Here is a 23,967-nt window from a genome sequence, read left to right on the forward strand (position 1 = left end):
TTCTGCCTATTTTTTGGCTCAGACAGGTTGTTTGTGTGTTTCACAATCAGGCTACGGTTTCAGCAAGGATTTGTTTCAGTGTTAGGTGTTGTCAGTCCAGAGTTTTTATTGCTATTCAACAAGGAAGCACAACAGAAAACAGCACAACTATTTGAGTCAATTATTTGTTATAAATTAGTGACACACATTATCTGTTCTTGTATTAAATCATAAGCCCAAACAGAAATATTAAAATCTAGATAAATATTACAAGTGTATGATTGAATTACATAGAAATATATCTATATAGATACACAGCTTCCCTTATACTTCAGCTGTGGTTTATGTTCATTAATTTGCAAACTCCAAGAGCTACCGTGGGTGCTGTTATTCTCACTTTCACAGACAGGTATTAGTGCATGAAAATGTGAAGCAATTTGCTTCAAGCCAGGAACAGTCCAGTCCTGGGGCTGCTGCCATGCAATTTCCTGCCCCTACTCATTAGACTTCACATTCTTATCATTAAAGAGTGAAGAAGATGGCAACTGCTTTCTTCAGTGCAGTCTGTGCTCACCTGACCACCTTCCTAGATATTTACAGAGATTTTCAGAGGCACAGGGAGCCACTGAAAGACAAATCAAATATTCATTTGGGAGCAGTGCTAGGCTAATGTGGATGTCCTTCAAAGCTCTCCATATGGTCTTTATTTCATTTTGCACAGGAATATTTGCCTTACTCCTTTCAAAACACCTGGGGGGTTTTCAGTGCTTTGTCTGATGAAGTGAGATGTCTGTAAGAGCAGTCTCTACAAATACTGAAGACTCCTTTCTGTCACACATTTATTGCCAGTTCAGACTAGTGGTTAGCTGCACTAGCAGTGGGAGAAGTGCAGCTCTCTGAAATCAAAAACTTTCACACCTTTCATCTCTGAGGGGATCTCACAGTTTCCTAGGAAAGGAAATCAGGGAACTTCTAGGTGAATTAGAGAACAGATAGACCCTTCTGCGGGCATCCAATAAGTCTGAGCTCATGTAGGAAGGAAACTTGACTTATATCCTTGTAAAGGGTGCCTTGGAGAGCAACACATCCTGCAATGCTGAGGCAGTGTAAGCAATAAGCTTATGCAAAGGCATAAAATGTCATTGTTCATTGCTATTCATCTTCCTTGTTAATAGAAAAAGAGGATCAGGTGGAAATACACATTAATAGACATATTAAAGAGGCTTCAGAGAGATATGAATGCCCTGTCTTGTAAACCAGCTGCTATGTAGTGAATGCTGAAGGGCTCTCTCTGACCAGTGCAAGGGACATAGGGCAACCACTCAAACCTTTGGCTCTGGAGCTTCCCAAGGCATTGCAATGGGAGTGGACATGTGCTCCAGGAAAGATCTGGGTGGAGGATATTCTCCTAATTCCATCAAAGTTTTGCTTTAGTTTATGATTTTCTAAAGAACACTTCCATCAGGATGATTGATAATTAAGACACTGCAGAAGACCTCTTGTAAAGGCAATTGTAAGCAGAGAGGGAAATTATGTCCTTCTCCTCTTCCCCCCCATCTCCTCCTGCCATCAGCTAATATAGAGCAATACAAAAAAAGAAATTCATCTAACATTGTATTTAATAAAAGCATTACACGTTGGTCAGGGATAAAATAGAGCATTACTGAATGAAAGGGTTACTATCCCAGGATCAGGACCATCAGGGGAAAAGTGTGTTTTTATTAACAGAATGAAACAGCTCATGCGTATCTGGAAGGAAAATACAGTCAAAGCTCAAAAACATTAGAAAAATTGCTGATGAGATGTTTGGGGAGAAGAAAATCTAAAAGATACAGTGTTTTTCTACAGAAAGATTTCCAAAAGAAACTCATAAAAATATCAAACCTGAAACAAGATCCGGTGACAAAAAGTCTTGTGAAATGTTTCCAGGAAGCTAGCAGTTAGAACTGGTTGGATAACTCCTATTTCAGGTTGCTTTTAATTTTAAGACCTGCAACTGCTTTTTACTGAAAAATTAAAAGGTAAAGAATTGGTGTGACATGCTGATAAAATATTCCATCCTAACACAACTAGAATGTTTTATGTGAGCTATTTAAACCTTTTGGATTTTAAAACCAAAATGTAACAGGAAATGATTTCTAGTTTTAAATTTTAATGATTTTCTTTTTCTGAAGAGAAGCGAACAGTGGTGATAGTGGCATAGGCCTCGTACAGAGTAACTTGAATCTGCATTTGCATCATGTGAAAGTTTAGGCCATTTCTACTCTTAACATAGTGATTGACAGTACTGCAGGGAAGTGAATGAACAAGAAAAATATTATGTCCTCCATTACTTTCTTCAACACAAGAAAATATATATACTTCAGATTTATGAGAAGTTGCAGAAGCTATAAAGAATTGAGAACGAACAATTCCCAGTCAGAGCAATCCATTAAGAACTGCTGAAAGCAGACCACCTACACACCATTTCTGACAAAGAGGGAAAAAGATTTTTTCAATGCTGTAACAATTCAAAAAACAGTATTAGAAGCAAAAAATCTATACAACTGCAATAGTTGCAGAGATTTTTTTTTGAAAACCATTTGTTCTGAATTATAGGTGATAAAATGTATTAGGTTTTGCATATACTTCTTAATGGCCGTAGATCCTTAATGAAGTGCCTTTAATGAGCTGTGGGTACTGTGGTGCAAGCCAGCCAAATAAAGCTCGCTGGAGTGGAGAATAGACCGATGGAAAGCTACTAATGAAACAACTGTGTTAACCTAGATGCTCCTCCACAAGGTATGAGATTGTCACTTTACTCCTGTACCCAAAATAGTCCTTATAGAACAAAAAAGAAGCAAAAACTCTCTGAGAGATATTACTGTTCCTCTCAACAAGTACAATATGTAATCTAAACTTTTTAGTTACAGGAGGAGAACATGAGAGATGATTTCGAAAGGGGCCAGATTCTTCCAGTTATAATCTTCTGGCAGCTTTAACAATGACTGACAGACCTGATGAAACAGAGATACATTGGATTTTAAGCCTGACAAGGATGAACACAACTTGTAAACACCATCTGCAAGATGTTCAAACCATTGGTATTGCAGAATATGGCCCTGGTTCCACACTGAAACAGAATCTCTTGTTTCATCCTCATAAAATTAGTCAACTCTAAATCATTTCTGAATGTAATAAATACAGTACAACTAAAAATAGCACCTGGCACTTCCCTGGATAAATGAAAGAATTTAGCATACAGCATGATGGTGGTATTTTCATGACACTGTTTCAGGCAAACAAAGCAGCATAACTTGCAACTTGCCCAGAAAATAAATGACAGGGTTGCCAAGAAATGGTTACTATTGCTAGCAATACAAATGATAGACAAATTATTTTCTGTGTGCTCTTAGATTGTTAAAATATGAGTGAGTGTGATTTAATGTTATATTCATAGTTATTGAAATAAAGGGAATTTGATTCAGGGTGCAGGTGGGAGAAAATGTTGTCTCATCATCTCAGAAGTGTCTGCCAGGCCAAGCTAGAAAGTGAATTTTGTGAAGTATTTGTATGCTAACCTACACTGAAGTTCTTGCACCAAACTTCTTGACCTCCAGCTCCCAAATTTATGCCATATGCTTGCTTGTGGTTTTGAGGTCTGTTGCTACACTGATGACTTGGAAGGATAATTGACATCAGCAGTTCAGTGCTGTGGTTCACTATTTCAGTGCTGGGTATATGCCCCAGTTCATGTGTCACCTTATTCTGTCAAAATAAACAGATCTTTGGCAATAGCTGTCCACACTGTGCGGTGTGACAGATCATCCTCACAGTGTGTTTTTCAACAGTCGGGCAATATCATGATGTTATATATATTTAAGTATGTTTATAAGTTCAGAAGACGATTCCACCAGTCTTGCAGATGTCAAGGATAAGTCACATTGACATGGCTGGGATAAGAAACCTTCTGAGGCTCGGTCACAATTAATCCTCTTTGTACATTAGATGGTTTTGTGTTTCCTTTGGGATACTCTGAGCTGTGTTTTGAGGTGTAGACTTTCTGCTCAGTGTAGCTATTTGTATTCAAACGCATCCCATATGTTTTTCAGCCATAATGCTGGTATGTCCTGTTGATAGATCTTGGCAGCTGAGTATACAGGTCATAGAATATGTATGTGTCAGACCTATCTGAAGAAATAACCCACATGCAGGTGACAAAGAAATGGGTTTTGAATAAGAAAACTCAATGTGTTAGTTAAATTTTTGCAAAAGTGATGTATTTGCAATATGTAGCTACATATATATAAAATATATATGGGTATAGTGTGTATATATATGGGTTATGTATGAGGCCATAAAAAGAAGTAATTTCCAAAATCAGGCCTTTTATGCACTTGCTGACAGGGCAGGATTGTTTTCACTACTTTACAACACAGATATCACTATCTGAGCTGGTTGACTCAAGCTCCCTTTATTGTCAATGGAGCCTCAGTCAATGTAGTCAAGAGTGTATGGCAAGATTCATCTCATCTTAAAAAAGTCACCACAAACAGGCTAGATCAGTTTGGCACTAGAAATGCCTGTTTCTCTTAATTGACTAAAAAGGGAGTCTCCAGTGATGAGCTCAGCTGTGTCTAAAATTAGACAGGAGGAATCCCAGCCATATTGCTGACTTTGCTGCAGATTGCTGACTAAAATATTCCATACTCAGTACAAGTTTTGGGTCTAATTTTCTTCCGTACCGCCTGTTGAATAGTTATTTGTGCATGTGTAAAATGAAGCTAACTCACTACTAATTTTAAACAAAAGTTTTAACTGCTTTTTTTTTTTTTTTTAATAAAAAGTTCTTTTTATTAAAAAAGTTCTTTTTTTATTAAAAAAAAATCCTCATTTGATTCATTCAATTCCTGTGAAAGGTGAAAAGCCCTATACAGAATTGGGCCTGCTGGCTCTTACTTGGGACCTCAGCTATGAAGCAAGTATTTGACATGTAATTAGCATCAATTCTTGACCAGTGTCTTATGTTTTGACAGTTCCTAGCCATCGGTGCTATGTTGGCAATGGCACAGAGTACAGAGGTACAGCAAAGATGACCATTTCTGGACACAGCTGCTTGCCTTGGGATTCTGACTTGCTTTACCAAGAGCTTCACGTTGACAGCATTGAGAAAGCAGTACAGCTTGGCTTGGGGCCGTTCTCTTACTGCAGGTGAGAAAAGGTCTCAATTGCCCTGTATTTGTAAATCAAGAAATGGATGTATTGTGGAAGGGAGAAGAGCCAGCAATCTCAAAGCAGGTGTTATCCCTGTCTCGGAAAAGCTAGACTGACTTAGTCTGATGGGAAGGATATGAGTGTACAGAGGACACAATCCTGTAGATAGGCTAAATCAGTTGCTGGGTCTGCTAAGAGAAGCTCAAGCACTAAATAATGTTGGGAATTCCAGGTCCATTTTTTCTGGGATTTTTTTTTCAAATGAGACCATAGTGCAAAACTTTTGAAGTTGTTCATAAATGACTATCCAAAAGGAGAAAGAATTGCAGTAGCCAAATTGAAATGGTTAACATTTTATTTCTAATTCTTAAATTGTGAAATATGTGACATAAATGAAAATACTTTCAAAAGTGAAAAGTTACTTGAAAATGAAAAATCAAAGCACTATATTTCAGTAATGTTGAAATGGGATGTCAGATTTCTTTCCTGTATTTCTTCCAAAACAAAACTATTGCCAAATAAGATTTCACAGTGTTTCAATTTTGATTGAACCACATACCAATAAACTACATTTATGCTGAAGTTTTCTGTTCAGCTATAATGAAAATAGCCTCTGGTATATAGGTTTGTGCTTTCTCCCCAGTCTCTTTATGTTTCCCCTGTCTCTGAAGTCTTCATGAGTTCAATGGGTATCCACAAATAAAGGAAATGTTTCCAATTAGAGAGAATCCTGCAGATGAGAAAATGCTAGAAACAGCAAACTTCAGATGATTCTCCATAAATTACTGGTTGATGTCTAGGTTTTGGTTTTTGGGTTTTTGTTTGTTTGTTTGTTTTTCCTGGAAGTTACACTAGTATTTCAGGAAAATCAGAATGTACTGCACTTCCTAATGTGTTTGATGATAAAAAGCATGCATGCATGTTCAAAGTAGCTCTTCTTCTCTATCTAACACAAACTAATAAGAAGCAGTTCCTATACCATCCCTTAACCCAGATTGGCCTGCATTTCAAGGCTTGGTCCTGATTCAAGCACTAAAGTATGAGATTTATGGTGTCCCAGCACAGTATGGCAATTTATTGGACATGTGTTCTATGCTTTGATAGAACATGATCCCTTCAGTTCGCATCATTTAAGCACAATATTCACTTACAGATTTGAAATGCAAAGAACAAAATGGTGTAGGAGCTGATGTGTTCATGTTCTGTAGAGCTGAGAAAAAAGCATTTCACTTTTTTGTCAGCTTGTTACAATTTCTGGGGATATCTCTGCTACACCATATAATCCTGCAGATATCTTCTTCAAATAGTCTAATTTAGAAACACTGTTGGCGGAAGATGACTCAACCTGTGTTGCTTCTTCAGTTCTGAGAATTTGAAAGTGCTTTAATCTTTTTCTGAAGAGCAGTCAGATTAAAAAGAAAAAAATACCGAAGAACCATACAATAATAGATAGTGCTTCTGATAAATCCAACTGAAATTATAATGACTGTTTATCTGGAGCCCTGAATTACCTTGTCTATTTTTCTTGGCCTACTGAAGATCTTTCTGGGTCTTCAAAGTTTCCCTATATTCTTGGAGGAGTAAACTAGGCAAATTTCTTGCTACTTATAAGGCATTGATAAAGACATTTAGGCTGTACCATGGAGAAACCTGAATGGAATCAAACAAAAACCTGTTTAACACCAAGGTAACAAAGGGCTAAACTTTCTGGTATTCCTCCCCATCCCCCACACCCCTCCTTTTGAGGAATACAGTATTTTCTTCAGGTAGTCTTTAATTTCCTCAGACTCTCCAGGGAATGTGAACCTGAGCTTCTCAAATTTGCTTTTGCTAGCTATTCTTGTTACAAATTTTCTATGAATCTACCTGTGTTGGAATTTCCTTGCTTAAAAAAATAATCTAAAATAGGAATCTCTCCCATGGGACTTAGTCCTGAATATAGCTGAACTGTTATCTGTTAAAGCACTTCAGTGTGGGCTGTATTTAAACCATGTGAACATGCTCATGCATCCAAATACTTCTAGGCAAATTTTACAGGTGTTTAGTCATGTGTCTGTATTTCAGGTCCTAGGGAACCCTAGACTTGATTAGCTTTAAGCATGAAGAATTGTACCGAAAGGCTGCTCACCCATTTAGGGGTTAGCGGGTGCTTCAGTGCTTGGTCAGATGACTCGAAACCTGAGAGTCCTGTCAGTCAGTCCTCTGTGTGAAAAAAGCAGAAAACCTCTGGGAAGCTTGGAACAACACTGTGGTTAATGCTTGTAATTCACTCTCCCCCTGAATTAATTAGAAATCCAGATGATGATGAGAAGCCATGGTGTTACATCATGAAGGACAACAGTTTGTCTTGGGAGTATTGTGACATTCCATCTTGTGGTATGTAAAGGCTCTCAAAATTCATGTTATGAATGAATGAAGAAAGATTTATTGATACTAGAACAAGCTTTCACTGTATAATTTTGAATGTTCTACTGTTCCCAGGAGTGTTGAATATTTTACTGTTTGCAGTAAATCAAATGACAACAGGCTTCTTTTGCATTTTTTGGAGTTGTGATACAATCTGTGATTTTCGTCCTGAAATAACAACAGCGGTGTCACACTACTGCTTTCAGTCACAATCATCCCAATATCACCAAATTTTCTGCTAGAACATGCAAGATGTCAGAAATGATTGATGCTTTTGTTCAAGTTGTCATCACTCAGGGAATTACAGGCCCAGAGAAGTGAATGGGCCTCTGTGAGCAGAAAGGGGATGGGATCCTGAAGATGTGTGAGACGTTATATTGAATTGCAAAACCTAAAGATTCTGCTCTTCCCCTAAATTAATATTTAACTGTTGTTAATGTTGAAGCTGACCTTTGGAACAGAGATGTAATCTGAAAAGTCAGTTTATAAAGTGGTCCTTTTATTTCCCTTTTATGGTTCTAATGCATTTGATAGATGATATTAACACAAGTGTCCTAGTCCTTGCTATTGCAACAGCAAAGCTCAGTCCAGAATCCAAAACTGAAGATGTGATATAGCATGCATTCTGTTGTGTCTCCTCCAGTAGTGAAGGTTATATTTGTACTGGTAAATGAAACAGTGTCTGGGAATGTTCACAGGTACATTTAATTTACACTAGTGCATGTGAAGCAAGTGTTGGGAATAGGCATAGCTTTCAGTCTTGCAAGTCTGCTGAGGAACTGAATGAGATGCAGTTGTATGTGAATGTTTAATGATAATTTAACAAACCTTTCTTTTAAAGACTCCTATAAAAGTTCCAGTCTTTAGAAATCACAAGGATTTATAGTCTGATGCCATATCCCTTTATATCTCAGCAAGCAGGGAAAGGAGGCCACCAGTTCCAGACAATGTAGATAGTTTTGCAGTTACCAGAAGACCATGTGGGAGAAGACACAAAAAAAGGAGTTTTGTGAGACCTAGGATTGTTGGGGGATCTTCGTCTCTGCCTGGATCTCATCCCTGGACAGCAGCTATATATATTGGAGAGAGTTTCTGCGGTGGAAGCCTTATTCAGACCTGCTGGGTTGTGTCAGCAGCACATTGCTTTGCTAACAGGTAAACTCACCTGTTAGTATGACAGTAGGTCCTCTCCTCATAGTCACTGTAAGCTGTGACTCACAACAAATCTGAACTGAAACAAGTAAGAAAGAATATAAGATTATAAAAGACCAATGTTTCAAAATGAGTTTCTGGCAATTTGAATGCAGTTCATGAGCTAACAAATAGCTGGGAGTCCTATCTTCTCAAGCCCTTATATTGTTCCTTAAGGAATCTCAAAGAAGCTAAATGAGTCAACTGAAGGAATAAGGTAGAGCGGAGCAGGACATAGAATGGGAGCTGGCATGTGCAGGCATCTGCAGGGGGATATAAGTATTTCTCTTCTTCTCAGTTACTTTTTTGAATGTTTATGCCTGCTTTGAGATATAACAGAGATGACTATGATCACTTCTGTGTTTTGTTCAAAAAGACTGAGACAGCCAAGCAATGATTTATTAGAGACAATAAATTACCACTGGTTGACACAATTAGGGTGAGCTGAGCTTTACAAAAAGCCAAAGGGAAGAACTGAACAGTTAAATTTTTGAGGCTGATTTCCTTGAGAGGTGGTTTGGTTTTTTTTTGTTTTGTCCTCCAGCTGTGGGACACTGGAGAAAATATTGATTATGGGATGCTCTTACTTTATTCTAAATATTTCATTTTTTACAAATGCTGAACACTTTCCCTGATTTCACTTTGATCACATTGATGGGAAAAATATTACATCAGTTCATACCCATTGTTCCTTTGCATAGTAAAGAAGCCAAGAGAAACAGAAAACCTTATGCCAGAATACATACACTGATAGCTTGTAGAGCTAATAATACCATTGTGAATGCTGTACTGAAGCATTTGGAGCTCAAGCCACAACGCATTTGTTTTTCAAATGTTGTGAAATAGCTACTAACTTTGGCAGCTATTCAGGACATTTCCACCCACTTCCAGCTGGTGGTTTGGTACATACAGATTTTCCATAATTGCTGCATTGTACTTCGCACTCTTCCGTATGTTTAGCACCTCTGTTAGACACAATTTCAACTGTTTTCCGCTAGGCGACAATAGATACCTGTGCAGCTAACTTAGTTTTTTTTCTGTTTTCCATAACCCCTCACATTTTTTTTTCTTTTCCTGAATGAGCCACCTCTAAGTCATAGTAGGACCATTCAGTGCCTTTAAAATCTATTCTAAATACTATCCTGGGAAGCAAACTTTCCACTCCATTTAAAAACTGATTTTCAAGGGGGTTGGTTTATCACTGCAATAACACTGAGAGAATCCTGGCCTTACATATAGAACAAAGAATATTTTATTGTCTTGTTTTCCAGTCACAAAAAATTAAACTTTGCACTTTCCTTTGTTAATTATAAGCATAGTAACTGTTGTAGGGTAGCTGCTGGCTCTTTTTGCTGCAATTAAAATCTCTTTCCTCTAAGTAGATTACTGTTGATCATTGCTTCGTGCTCAGTAGTGGAGGAGACTCCACAGTGCTTTTCTGTCTGACGGGCACTGGTGATACACAGAAATGCAACTACAGAAACTGCAGTCATGTTGACCACTCTTCATCTGTTCATGATGCATGACAGCAGATATTTTCTACTCCTGCCCTGGATAACAAAATATATGAGTGCTCCGATGTTGAAGACACTTTCTAACTATATTTGTTGTAGACTTATGCACATACAGATTGAATTGGTTTTAAAGCAAGAGCGAAATTTGAATTCCATTGCTTTCAAAGCTAGAGAATTTACTGTTCAAGCCGTTTCTGATTATTTCCAAATGTCTCTTTCTTCCCAACTGTTATACTGGTTCTTATTAGTTGTCTGTCCTAGGACACCAGGTATGAGAGCCCTGTGGTCTTTTTAAAGTAAACATACAATGGCTGAAAAAGATGGTGTAAATTACAAAAACTATTCTCCTCCAAGTGTGGTTTTTCCCATTAGATCAGTGTGCTGCTGGGACCTTCCTCCACCAAGTTGCTTTTGATTCTAGACAACAGATTTAACATAGAGCAATCTAATCTCGAAGCAGAAATGGTGATAACTCTTAGGTGGAAGCTGCCCAGATGTTCCTGAGTTGCCAGTTTGCCAGCACCTTTAAAATCTTGACCCACACCTGTAATATTTCTAAGAGTCTGGTTTCCCAGAGAAATGAAATATCCACCACTGACTCATCCTTTGGTCCCTCATTTCTTCCTCAGTAATTTTTGTACTCATTAGCAAAGTCTGGTCAAAGTTGACTCAGTTAAATTTCTAGAACAAGAAGTGCTTACAGCCCCTCAAGTTGCTTGTTAGCCAGACAGCAGTAGGGCAGCAGTGCCTGTGCTTGCCTTTTCCTTCTGTCAAGGAGCAGCAGCCTTTAATTAGGCTAATCAGGTCCCACAGAGCCTGGGGTCAGGCTCACCATAACATTAGTCATCTTTTTCCTAGCCCCCAGCAGGTAGGAAGCCTGGGAAACAGGTTGAGGCATTATGAGAGGGTAAATAATGGACGTGATGGGGGTGGGTGGCTGAGGTTATAACAGTTCATTGGATGCACAGCCATTGGAAATTAGGTTTCATTTGTCCTGCTAATCACAGAATTGCTTTTCTCTGTTTTGTATTACAGTCCACTAAAATCCACTATTACAGTAGTTCTGGGTCAGCATATATTTAATAAAACGACTGATGTAACACAAACATTTGAAATAGAGAAATACATCTTGCATCCTCAGTATTCTGTGTTTAACCCTACTGAACATGATATTGGTGAGTATTTTGGTTCTTACAGTTTTATTTTCTGTTTACACAATTTAGTTTCAAGTTTAGTTGATCTGTCAAAAACTGCCTTCATAGTAGAAAAATCATAGATATTAGGAGAGGTTTTCAAGTGCAGAGGGTTCTTAGTTCTACCAGAGTTATAACAGCATCTGAAAGCTAGACAAATTCAGATGAGAAATAAATTGCAAATTTTAAATAATTATGATAATTAGCCTTTGGAGCAATTTACCTAGATGTATGGCAGATTCATCATCACTTCAAGTCTTTGTGGAATTAGGCATTTTTTCAACTGAACCAGAAACTGTGGGCTTGATGCAGGAATTACTTGGTAAAATTCTATTGTCTGTATTGTATAGAGGATCTGACTAGATGAATATAATAGCCCCATCTGCTCTGAAAATCTGTGTTACTAAGAATCATTTTTTACACTGAGATAGATTTAAAAATCAGCTGTCTTATCAGTCAAAAGTTAAATGCCCTTCTGATTGACCTTATAATATTAGTCAGAATGACAATGGAACTGCAACTCGCTTCTTATTTTCTGATCTGTTCTTGTGGAAGCTGGCACGTCACCCTGGAGTATCAAGCTGTGTGAGTGCTTTGTCTATGAGACCATTTAACAGCCTGGCATTGGGGATACTTTAGGTCAGACATGTATGGGCTTTTTTGCTCCCAGATGGTGAATATCTTCCACTCTGTAGCAAAAAGCTTTCAGATTCTGTGTTGGTGGAAGCTCTGTCAGAGTGTACCAGGAGGAAAATTGGATTTGGGGTATTACTCTGCTCTGAAATATCCTGGTGTAAACCACCATTGGCACTTTGAGATCCAACTTTTGGAATTACACTGAGATTTGACATGCCTCACCAATGTGCAGTGTCCAAATCTAGGGTCAGCTGAACATGGGGTGCCTAAGATGAGCCCAACTGCAAAAACAAGCAAGCAGGCAGAAGCTAGTGGGGAAAAGCTGTGGGGGCATATTCTGCCGTGTCAGTGATTTCTACTGATGCAGCAGAAGAATTATTTCCTGCTGAAAACACTTTTTTTAAAGGAAACAAACGACCACATGAGTGTTTGTTGGGAAGTTCGGGGGATTCAGAAACAGGCAGAGTTGGTGGGGAAGAGGAGGAAGGCAAGGAAGAGCAAGCTGCTGAGCTGCTGTGTTAGAGCGTGGTTTGTGTGGGCTTCTCAGCCTGTGAGATGCTCTTTACATGTTCCACAAAGGCCAAAAAATGTAGTCAGCAGAGAAATAAGACTATCCAGTGGGATCTCTTGCTTTCCACACAACTGTGCTCAGAAAACCTGGAGCTTCCAAAAGGCATGATGTGAAGTGTTAATAGGTGTGTCCATGTTACCTCAGCTCTGTCCTCTTTGAGTAGTGTACCCAAACCCAGCATGCTGCCTGCCCTTGTTACACCAATCACAAAGCCCCCTCTGTTGCTCTACAGTCAAACACAGGGGATTTGCTACAGAGGAACCAACATTTCTGCTACTTTTGACATCTTCTTTCAGTATCAAGCTCACAATGCTACACAGCTCTGTATTTACACTGTTTTCAGCCCCATGAGGATATAGTAAAGGTTGTGTAGGTTATGTAGTTCTTTGTAGCTTTCAGAAGCTTGGTTTTGAAATACCCTGATTTTTTTATTCCTTAATTTTCAAGATCTTGAATTCTGTTGAACTCAGTGATAACAGAGCATGAAATACACCAGCTCTTGCAGTAATTAATTTTTTAAATCAAATTGGAATTAGGCAGGTGGCCAGACTTTCAGAAGCAGTGAGCACTTGCACATCCCACTTATTTCATCTGAAAGTTGTGGATATGTTATTTAACTTTAAGGTGGGAGGAGACATATGTATTTTCTATCTTCCCCCTTCTCTACAAAGGCAGCGAAGCAAAATCTGCTCAGTGAGTGCAGCATATAAATATTCCCACAAGGGGAGTAGCTGAATGTTTCAGCCTTCAATTTGCTCTGAAGTCAGGTGCTGTTGAGATGAGTCTGTCTGTCTTTGATTGAAATATCTTAATTAAGAGAGGCTTAGGGGATAATTAAAGTTGTATCTGAGACCCATTGCTGCCAATCCCATTAAAGAAAGGGAACAGTCACTTTATTCCTCCTATATTTTCTGTTCTGCAGCTTTGATTAAGCTGAAGAAGAATGGCCAACGTTGTGCTGTCAAATCCCAGTTTGTTCAGCCCATCTGCTTGCCGGAAAGTGACACTGTTTTCCCTGATCAGTTCAAATGTCAGATTTCTGGATGGGGCCACAGGCATGAGAGTGAGTAAAATGAGGGTGTCAGTAGAAAAAACTGATGGTAATTAAAACGTGATATTCAAGTATATGTTATACAACTGATAGTTTGGTAAAATATTTTCCAGGGGACTTCTGGTGGGATTCTTTTTACCTGCCTTTAGATGCTTACAACATTTACACCTAAAATAGTCATCCTGAACTTCCTTTATAGTCCTTGGAATTCAGAGTGTGGTTCCCTTGACCAAATGTTTGTGTCTATTTTAGGATGGGATGAGCTATGAGCTAGCTAGATCTCTGTGGACTGGGAGTGGAGCAAGTAGTTAAGTTATAGGTGCCAACAACTTGACACCTTAGTTGAGTGAATCCTACCCCTGGTTTCTCAAGGTAAATATCAAAGAATGCAAACCAAAGACTATCAATTTACTAGTCTGTGATGGAGGAGATCTTTACCTTCATCAGGAAGAAGCTTTGGAAACATCTACAGCAGAGGGCCAGATAGACCTTGGGGTAAGAAGTGCTCAGATCCAGCTTGAGAAAGGTGGAAATATCCATCCCATCCTTTCAGATGAGAAATTTCAGGATTATGAGGCTTGGCCATGCTGCTTTGATGTGGAGATAGCAGAGACCTATGTAAATAGGTGAGAGGGATGGGGGAGCTGGCTGCTTCATTTTGGTAAGAGATTTAGTATGAGCAAATGTTGTCCTGGTTTAAATGTGTAGTCTAAAGGCAAAAATAGGTAATGGAGCCTTTGATAAATTGATGATTTAATATCACACCTGGAAAGAGTAGAGGACAGGAGTGATGAGGGATTGTTCCTGAGTCTCTTGGAAATGAGAGAACCCAAAGTGGATTAATGTCTGGACATGGCATACTTCTATTTTAAAGGGTTGAGTCTGACTGGAGGAGCAGAATGTGATCTGATCACTAGAAAAATTATTATCTTTTAAAGAGATCCACAACATGAATATGACTAAGAAGTGTTAAGTGTTTATATACAATATTGTGCATTGTGTTTCCATGTTATGCTCTTCACGCTCTATAAAAATTACTTTCCTTTCCTCTCTGGGAATTTTTTAAAGATATATCTGGTTATTCAGCTGTCCTGCAAGAAACACTGATTCCAATTATTCCTGAAGAGAAGTGCAGAAGCCCTGAAATTTATGGAACAGAAATCACTGAAAATATGTTCTGTGCTGGCTACTTCGATAGCAAATCTGATGCTTGTCAGGTAATGTTGTGAGTCATCTCTAGGCAGAGAATATAAATGTATATTACTGCCAGAAATGTTGCAGTGTTACAGTACTTACTTTTGACATAACAGTGTTCCTAAAGAAAAGAAACGTTCCCAAAGAAAAGAAACTTATGTGACTGCACTGTTTGCTTCCACCTTCATTTTTTATCCTGTTCAATGTCAATTAAGTTCTACAGAAGGGCAAAAAACCTCCAGGATATTATATTCCTCCTACCTTCATGAAAGGCAGTGGCTATGCACGGGAGGGTGAGTTGCTTTAGTTCCTGGCTGAGCTTGCAGTGTGATGGCAATGGTTTGCTGGCCAGCTGGCAGAGATGTGCTGGCAGGCCAACTAGCATGTACCTGCGTGGAGCCAAATCCCCGAGCTGCTGTCTCTTGCCTGAATGGAAAAAGCACACCTGGGTAGGAGGTGGGGAACAGTGGTGAGGTTTGGTGGAGGAAGGAGCTGAGGTTACTATAGTGGATGGGATTTAATGGTGTAGAATATCAGTCAACTGGGAACTCTGATGACTTCAGTCCTTCATGGAATGACCTCATGCTCATACAACTTTGCATGTCTTTTTGAATTATGTTGCTTCTTGGCTCTGAATAAGGATACAGAATTGCTGTAGTGATAGATGAGAGTATTTTTTAAATGAAGAATCAGATTACTTCTTACATAAACCTTCAGATTTTGTCTTCAGTTCATTTTGAAGGGGGAAGGTTATGCTCTAGTAGCATACATATGGGAGCAGGCAGCATATAGCTAATAGCTGGCAGTGAGATAAAATAAAGAAAAGAATATTGTGTATACTGTGTGCTGGAACTCCTACAGAGATCATAAAAGTTTCCAAAGAAAGGTGTCAAGAGTGAGATGGCAGCAGCGAGAGGTGGCTCAAGGTTTCCAGGCCAGGGCTGAGAACTGATTGTAGTTATTGGCTGCAAGCGTTGTTCTAGCCAGAGAACTAGAAACTACCTTGCTTGCTCAGTTTTCCTTCTCTTACCCAGGAAGTACAAATACAAGACGCAGCATTATAGCTGGTTCTTGCTCCCTGCCCAGGAAAAACAGAGTTGATCAGAATGAGAAGGAGAAAGAAGAAAGCAGGGGGAAGGAGAGAGGAGCTGCACGAAGACAAGAGGTCTGGAGAGAGTTGCAAAGTCTGAGAAATTGTGATTTAGAGTCACAGATGTTGCTGAAGAACAGTGTTCATGGCATGAAATCATTATTAGTGAACCAATAATTAATTTTTTTTCCTGTTGGCAGACTCGTAGTGTGGTCTAAGGAGAAATAATGTAGACCTCTTGTAGACCTCTTGATGTCACAACAAATGTAGCTGACCTCTGAATTTTCTTAATGTATGCTTAGGAAATTAAAATATAAACCATCTGTTATGTATAAAAATATTCCAAGACCAAGAAATGCCAAGCAGATAATGTGTTCTGCTTGATTATTTTTTAAAGATTTTCTTGGATTTTTTTTTTTAAATCAGAGTACTGATACCAAAAATACAATCAGTGAGATGAGTTGTAGAGAAATAAGCAAGGTTCTGAGAAGTAAACTGACCTCAGATGCAAGACTTCATTTCATGTCCCTCATTTATCACAGAAATCTCCCAGTATAAAGGCAACACTATTTTCCTACCTACTTTGCTCTTGAGAGATTTTCTTTTTAGGTAGGAAAAAATATATTTCTCCTTAGTCTTAAATAACTGGAGTGGTGGCTCCTTTCACCAGTACTGTTCACTAAGTCACATTTTTAATTTCTAACATTTTCATTTCTGTAGAAAATAAATCTAAGAGTAATAATAAAAAAAGCCCCTCTCCTGAATGCTTGCAAGCTTTTAAATAAGTAGAAGGGTTCCAATGCATCCTTGCTGTAGTGTGTCACCAAACATTATTTTGGTCTTATTTTTGGTTTGTGGTTTTAATGACAAGGTAAATCTCAGTAGCATCAAATTCAACAGATGTAAAAAAACCACATGCCACATAAAATTATAGCATCCCACAGTCACATGGAAAAGTGTGTATGTATGCAACACCTTTCTTTGAAAACTTTCATGATCTCTGACAGTTGCAATAAACTGCATTGAGAAACTCTCCAAATATTCTCTGCCTTATGTAATCCATCCATGCAGTGCCCATATTAAAACATAGCATATGCCTCAGACTTGCTTACTCCTATTGAAAGTGACCCAAATCAACTGTGCTCTTTAGTAGGTGTCTAAATCTAAGAGAATTTCAGATTTTTAAACAAAATTTGATACTTCTGTTCAATGTGGAATTAAAAACCCTCATCATTATATTAGAGGTGAGCATGACTAAACCCACTTTTTATAGTCAAACTTCAGTAGACCACTGCTTCCATATTATTTTTTTTAGTTTAAGTCTCACATGCAAACATTCTTAATTTAGGACTTCCCCAAACTGATCTTTTTTCCGACTGCTTTCTATCAAATTAGATAATCTTTGCTTACTTTTAACACAGGGAGATTCTGGTGGACCTCTGGCCTGTGAGAAAGATGAAATCTCTTACCTCTATGGAGTTATCAGCTGGGGAGATGGCTGTGGCAGAGTCAACAGACCTGGAGTATATACACGAGTGATGAACTACGTAAACTGGATTAATGAGAAAATAGCCCCCCGAAAAACTAGTTGAACAGTTAAATATGCTAACATTTGAAGCAGGGTTCAGGAGTCTTTTGGTTTCATTAAAGAGGCATAAATATTTTATTATAAGCTAGAATGAAAACTGTCATGGTAATTCTTAGCAATTCCAAACCAGACCACCAGGCCAAAAGGCCTACTCCATCTGATGTCAGCATCCTTGATCTAGAATTTTAGGCCTGTGGATTGCTCAATACCAAGACTGTCTTTATTTGACTTAATAAAACAAACACATGGAGACAGTGCACCAAAATATACAACTGTTTGTCTGCTTGGTGGCTTACATAAAAAGTGATTTGAATGTGTTTGTGCAGTTTCTGGTGGAACTGTCATCCCCCAAACCAACCCATAACAACATTGTCCTTGTATTCTCAAAAGAGATAATTTTTGGTGCTCCTGTTGTTAATTTTTTTAAATACCCTCCCCCTCAGAAGTGATCTCTTGAGTTTCAGCTCGAGAGACACCAATAGAGCAATGTAGGTGAAGCTGCTCCTCAGTTAACTGCAACAAACCAATTCTAGGGAAAAAAACAGAGGGTTTAGATTTTGATTCAGCCAAACATGTAAGCATTTTTTTTATGTTCCACTGACACAAAATCAGCAACATGCTTCAGAGCTCTGCCGAATCTGATGTGCAATTTTCCAGCAAGGTTAGTGCAACACCTGAGAGCACAAAGTTTCTTGCTAAAAAAAGATTGGAAGTCAGAGCACCTGACTTCAGGCCAATGCAGTTAGGACCTTTTGCAGACTGTGAGCTGCTCCTCACCCTGAGGATAGCAGTGGAAATACTTCACCTTGATGATAAATGCCTAAATGTTTCTTAAATTTGACAGTGTTTTGAAGATGTCTTTGATTTTCTACTAACAAGTTGTTCAACTGTTTAGAAAGGAGGTTTCTCTTAAGAGATTTTTAAACTGAATGGTTGGAGGAACAGCTTGACATTTTCCTTGGGGATTTGGTGATATCATAAACCATAGGCTTTGCTGTCATGGTCTGTGGAATTGTTATGGGAACAATCAAAGAAATTATTACAATATATAGCTGTTTAGAGGCTGTGGACTCAGCTGTGTTAACCAAAACCACAGAAAATTAATTAAAATAATTGATCTGATAAAGAAGAATGGGAAATTACAACTTTTTTTTTTTTTAAATACAGGGAACCTTTAGCCGTGTCAGATGTGTACATTTGGAAGTGTTGATGTAAAATTTTCTTCTCTGATAGCGAACATTTTTGAATTCTCTTAAGTGTTTCAAGCAAAGCTGTGCTTTAAGATGCAGAATTTTGAAGCGGTGCCTAGATACTAAGATAAGTGTTTTGTTTTACAGTACTGGCAGTGTCTTCATGGGTTTCTTAGTTGTGGTGAATGATTTCTGCAGTTAAAAGAAACTTTGTAAGGAAAAATAACCAAAACCTGAATTTGTGTAAGTACAAATATATAACAGTGCTAATCTAGATAAATGATGTAAACTGTTTAATAAAAATATTTACCTTCTGTTTCTTGGACTTAGTCTGTTGTGTATACAGTTACAATTAAATCTTTGAATCCCTCTGTAGGTTGTTCAACAGGTTGAGGGCTGGTAGAAAAATGAAATAACACTTCTGTGTGCTGGAAGGCTTGTGAAAAGCTCTGCATAAGGATCAATTTCAGCTGGTGGTGCTCCCCGTTTTATGCAAGTGTCACACAAATTTCCAGTAGACGGATGATTTTCAGCTGTGAATACTGTGAATACTAAGATCAAAGTCTTTAGTCTGTTTTTCTGAAGCACTAAACACTAGCCTGAAAAACCAAGATGCACCTCTGGGGTCTTGATTCCAAAACAAGCTGAAGACTCTTGTTGTGTGGCTTTGCCTTCCTGGCCATTTGCAGTACGAGTCTGGCTTGCTTAACTCTGTGAAATGAATGCGACTGTGTAACAAGACTAACTGTACCTGCTGCTGAAAGACAAGTACTAAATCAGCATGAAGGAACTATTTACTCTTCTTTGGATGGGATTCATTTGGAACAGGTTTCCACACAAAGCTTATGCCATTCTGAATGTCCATAGCTGTTCTGTGACTTCAGTTTCACTTTGAAATTAATATCCATCCACACTGTGCATGCTTTCAATCTGGTAGTTTTGTGTTATATATATTCTCTCAGTCTTCTCTTGCTGTAAAGAAGGTGGCTGTTTGATAGGAAGGGTGTTAGACTGGTGTTTCTGACAATACGTGTACAGCTTTTCAGCTGTCCTGTTTTCAAAATCTATGCTGCTTGTATCAGTATATAGCAACCCCAAAACAAGCAACAAAACATTTTAAAAAATATTTTGGATGTTCACAAGTGAAACAGTCTATGCCCTCTAAGGTCTAAATGGCAAATCTTCAGCTGATACTGTCATACTTTGAAGGCATTAAAATTAATTTTTGGCTTTTGAAGCAGCCTGCTTCTCCACTGTTACTGCATTGATTTGGTGGAACTAAATGCCATCCTTTGAGCACCTGCTCTATGCTGACTAGCACTGTATTAAATCCACAAACCCAGGCTAGGGAGGGCAAGGAAATGTCCAGGTTAACTGAGAGGTCCTTGCCTGACCTCTCACACCCCTGGCATCAGTCACATTTCTACAGGGCACACTGGCACCTTCTGCCTTTCTGTTGAGCATTACCCCATGGAAACTCACCCTCCATATTTTTCTCCTCCCTTTAAGTGCTTTGCTTAAAATGAAAATCCAACTTAAATTTACTAGTGAAACTTTACCTGATATTTTCCCCTAACATTTATATCAAAATTGAGTTAGAATGCAAAGCCAGTTGAACAAACAACGTCCCTAATTCATTATGAAACACCCTTAAAGATGGTTTCATTAAATTATATGTTATTCCATGCAAACTGACCGATTCGAATGGAAGAAATAAACGCAAACATCTAAAAACCCCTTCTATTATGCTATTGAAAGAAAAATGTGCTGTGGTGCTGTTTAAAAAAAGCTGAAGAACTAATTACCATCAAATAAGATGCAGTAGGAGTATTTTTAGAATAATGGACTCTAATTAGTCCATTGCTCGTTGAAATAAATCTGAGGACATCATTAACACATCTTATTCTAGTAATTGTAGCTGCTCTGGGTTTGGTGTAAGTGGGTTGTTATCTCGTGACAGTTGCATTGCAAAGAAGAAAAAAAAAAAAAAAAAAAAAGAGTATTTTTATCAGGGGTAGTTGGCTGCGTGTCTTCTGGGAGGTAAGGGGAGCTGTAATTAGCCTTTCCGAAAGAGCAGTTTGGGCGTTGTAAGGAAGCCGCTGGTTCGGGGGCGCGGGGAAGGGGGTGTTTCGGCCCGCCGGCGCCAGGCCCCGCTCCGCGGAGACTGAGGGCGAAGGGAGTCCGGCCCGGGCTTTCCCGCCGCCCCCGGCCGCAGGGCCCCCTCGGCGGTCAGCTGCAAAGCCCGGAGCGGAATCCAGACCGGGACCGGGGCGGGGGGCAGCGCTCGGTGCCTCCCCGGGGTCGCGGCCGGAGGAGACCCTGGGAGGCGCGGCCGGGGCTGGCGCGCTCCGGGTGCCCCGGCTGGCGCCTCCCGCTACCGAAACCCCGGTAAAAAAAAAAAAAAAAAAAAAAAGACACCACCCCCCCCCCAACGCCACAGTAAAATACACGAATAAAGGACCAGTGAAAATCTTCCCGGGACCCCCTCTCCCCTCCGCCGGAAGCCGCCCCGGTGGGGCAGGGGGCGCCGGGGAGGGCCGGGCCGCGTTGGCCGCTCGCCCGCGTCGCTCCGTGTGCCTGTGCGGGGACCTAATAAAGCTATTTTGAAAGTGACCCCTCGGCCAGAGCGCGGGGAGGGAGCAGCGAGCCGGGCGCAGCTGTCCGGAATCATGACTGAAGATGACGGATTCCGTGGTGGTGGAGGGTCACGTCAAGTTGAGAGACGGAAAAAAGGTCCCCGTTCCCAGCGCCCCTTCGGCCCGGCCCCGCGGCGGGCCGGGGGTCCCCGACCGACACCCCCTCCCCAGGAGGGGAGAGAGCCCGCTCTTCCCTCCCCCGGCCCTGGCTAACCCTCTCCTTTTGCCTCTCCTTGCAGTGGAAGAGTAGGTGGCTGGTGCTGCGCAAGCCCTCCCCGGTGGCAGGTAAGAGGGGGGCCCGTCCTGAGGGGGGGGGCAGGCGCCGGGGCGTCCCTCCCTCCTCCGCTCGGCGGTGGGGGGACGGGGTTTGGGGCCCCGGGGACAGGGAGTTTACAGGGCTCCCCTCGAGGTTAGCTGCGGCTGGAGATCACCCTCGGCGGGGCTCTCCGCAAGCCGTCGCTGCTCTTTTATTTATTTCTTTGTTTTTTTTTTTTTTTATTTCTTTAATCGCGGGAGGGGGGAATAAATTATCTGGCAGCGGACCAGGCGGCCAGAAATAGGGGGCGGCGAGTGCCGGAGCCCCCCGAGGTGCCATGAACGCCGTGGCGAGGGGAGAGCGCGGAGCGGAGCTGCGGGGCTTCGCCTCTCCTCGCGGCCTCGGGCTGGCGGCCGGTAACGGCTTGGGACCCTTTTTCCCTCAGCGGGGGCGGTTACAGACCCGCAGCCGCCGCCTCGGGGGGTGGCGGCAGCCCGGGCTGCGACGCCGAGGCCCTTCGGCCGGTGCCCGGGTGTAGCGTTTGTCCCCCGGGCTGCCAGCGGTGCCCGGCCTCGGAGCTGAAGGTTTTAAGTAGCTTAATATCAGGCCCTGACTGAAACCAGTGGGAAAGGTGGCTTCAAAGCACGGCTGTTTGGTTTTGGTTCCCCTTTAAAACGCAATTTTAAATTTTGAAAAAACTTTTAAATTATTGTTATTTCTTAAGGGTGATTGGTGGCTGTAAAGAAAAGCTGGCATTGTAAGGTCGGTAGTTATTTCTGATCAGTGTTTTGACATAAAATATCACTGCAATTTAAAAATAAAATGACATTTTGAATTAAAAAAAAAAATCACTTCCATGCTTCTGACGGGGAAATTGAAAATGTTATTCAGAGTTGATGTTTTACTGCTGGAGAGGGAAAAGTAGGTTTCAGGTTTCCCCATCTATTCCTAACAGGGAAAACATTTGGGCCCAAAAGTATATCTTTCCAGGGCTAAATGTTGCCTACGCTTAGAAAAATGTCCATCTGCATTGCTGCGGAATGGATGATGACACCTTTTCAAGGTTGTTGCTGATAGACTGAAGATTTCTTAGTAATTGAAGCTCGTAAGACCTAACCCTTTGTTGCTTGAGCTGTTACAGTTATGTGTTAGTGTCTTAAATGCCTGTATCTCAGCTGAATCTGTTAAACTTCTCTGCGTTGAATGGGCACCTGTTGATCTGAGAGCTAGTATCTAGACATGTGAATATGGGCCTGGATTTCCAACATGAGTAAGCCAAGTTTGAAGGGGGAAGATGAGCGACCTTGCGTTGAAAACATACTGACTGATAATGTTGTTTATTTCTCCAAAAACAGTATTTTTATTCTAGCGAAATTAGCCAGGTTTACCAGAAAAAGCCCCCAGTTGTTTGCTTTTATTGGTCTGTAAACCATAGTTGTTCTTTCTTCAGACACACAACTGTATTGCAGAATGCTTAAATATCGTAGTTGCAGCTGTTTTTGCAAACAGGTGCGTGAAAACAATTGGGAGTCCATGCAAAGCTCCACTTTAGTTAGCAGACGGTTCAGTCTTTCAGTCATTTTTCACCTCTTTGGAGATTTGCCAGTCCTTTGCCCAGCTGAGAGCCACAGGGCACCTCGCCAGGGTTCAGAGCACCACACCCCAACATTCATAAAATGGTGCATAGGGGGGTTTCTCCTCTGTGGTATGTAGGTCAGCTTAAGCTGTGGATGTTGCAGCTTTGATATTGACCATTAATTTCATTTACAACCGAGTGCCACATGATGGGAAGGGAACCTAGGGGAAGAGGAGTGGTCTTGTTATAAATGCAAAAGGTGGGAGAGGTCTCTGCCTTTTTCTTGTCTTTTGGGTTTGCTTGTGAAATGTGCTTTTCCCATGGGACCATGGCACTTGAATTACTTTTATCTGTTGCATAGTTATTGTGTAATAAACACCTCTAAGAAGGGGTTAAAAACAAATGGTGACACAAGTAGATATTAAAAAAAAAAAAAGGTGTGGCACATAATGATTATTTAGCAATGGCTACTGTGTAACATTTAGCTAGGAAACCTGAGCTGACACTAACAATCTGGCAGTGGAGTCTGCTCGCCATTTAGTAGTTGAGTAATCTGTGAACTACTGTAAGAATTTCATTTGTGGTTCAGTATGTTCTAATGGAAATATAGATGACAATAGCCTCTCGGTCTTCAGTGTTTGTAATGTGAACAGCTATCATAGTGTAACTCCTAATGTTCAGAATTAATGAGTCAGCCCCTTCC

At 40.3% G+C, this 23,967-nt stretch overlaps 2 protein-coding genes across 3 annotated transcripts in view; both read left to right on the forward strand.

The window, feature by feature from the left end:
- Window positions 1-19,121, forward strand: part of HGFAC (HGF activator) — a 42,578-nt gene extending 23,457 nt beyond the window's left edge. Inside the window, exons 8-14 of one of the 2 annotated variants that reach the window (XM_074822013.1) lie at window positions 4,995-5,169; window positions 7,463-7,548; window positions 8,493-8,733; window positions 11,319-11,458; window positions 13,606-13,746; window positions 14,803-14,951; window positions 17,440-19,121. In XM_074822013.1, coding sequence (XP_074678114.1) covers window positions 4,995-5,169; window positions 7,463-7,548; window positions 8,493-8,733; window positions 11,319-11,458; window positions 13,606-13,746; window positions 14,803-14,951; window positions 17,440-17,610 — 1,103 coding nt within the window. In that variant the 3' untranslated portion in view covers window positions 17,611-19,121. Of the gene's footprint in view, window positions 1-4,994; window positions 5,170-7,462; window positions 7,549-8,492; window positions 8,734-11,318; window positions 11,459-13,605; window positions 13,747-14,802; window positions 14,952-15,962; window positions 16,093-17,439 lie in introns of those variants that run through there. The other variant, XM_074822014.1, reaches the window with a different exon arrangement.
- A 2,271-nt stretch (window positions 19,122-21,392) lies between these two features.
- Window positions 21,393-23,967, forward strand: part of DOK7 (docking protein 7) — a 71,991-nt gene continuing 69,416 nt past the window's right edge. Inside the window, exons 1-2 of the mRNA XM_074822015.1 lie at window positions 21,393-21,529; window positions 21,672-21,717. Coding sequence (XP_074678116.1) covers window positions 21,476-21,529; window positions 21,672-21,717 — 100 coding nt within the window. The 5' untranslated portion in view covers window positions 21,393-21,475. The remainder of the gene's footprint in view (window positions 21,530-21,671; window positions 21,718-23,967) is intronic.

This window comes from Strix aluco, chromosome 4 (genome assembly GCF_031877795.1).
Source record: "Strix aluco isolate bStrAlu1 chromosome 4, bStrAlu1.hap1, whole genome shotgun sequence".
NCBI classification, from domain to species: Eukaryota; Metazoa; Chordata; class Aves; order Strigiformes; family Strigidae; genus Strix; species Strix aluco.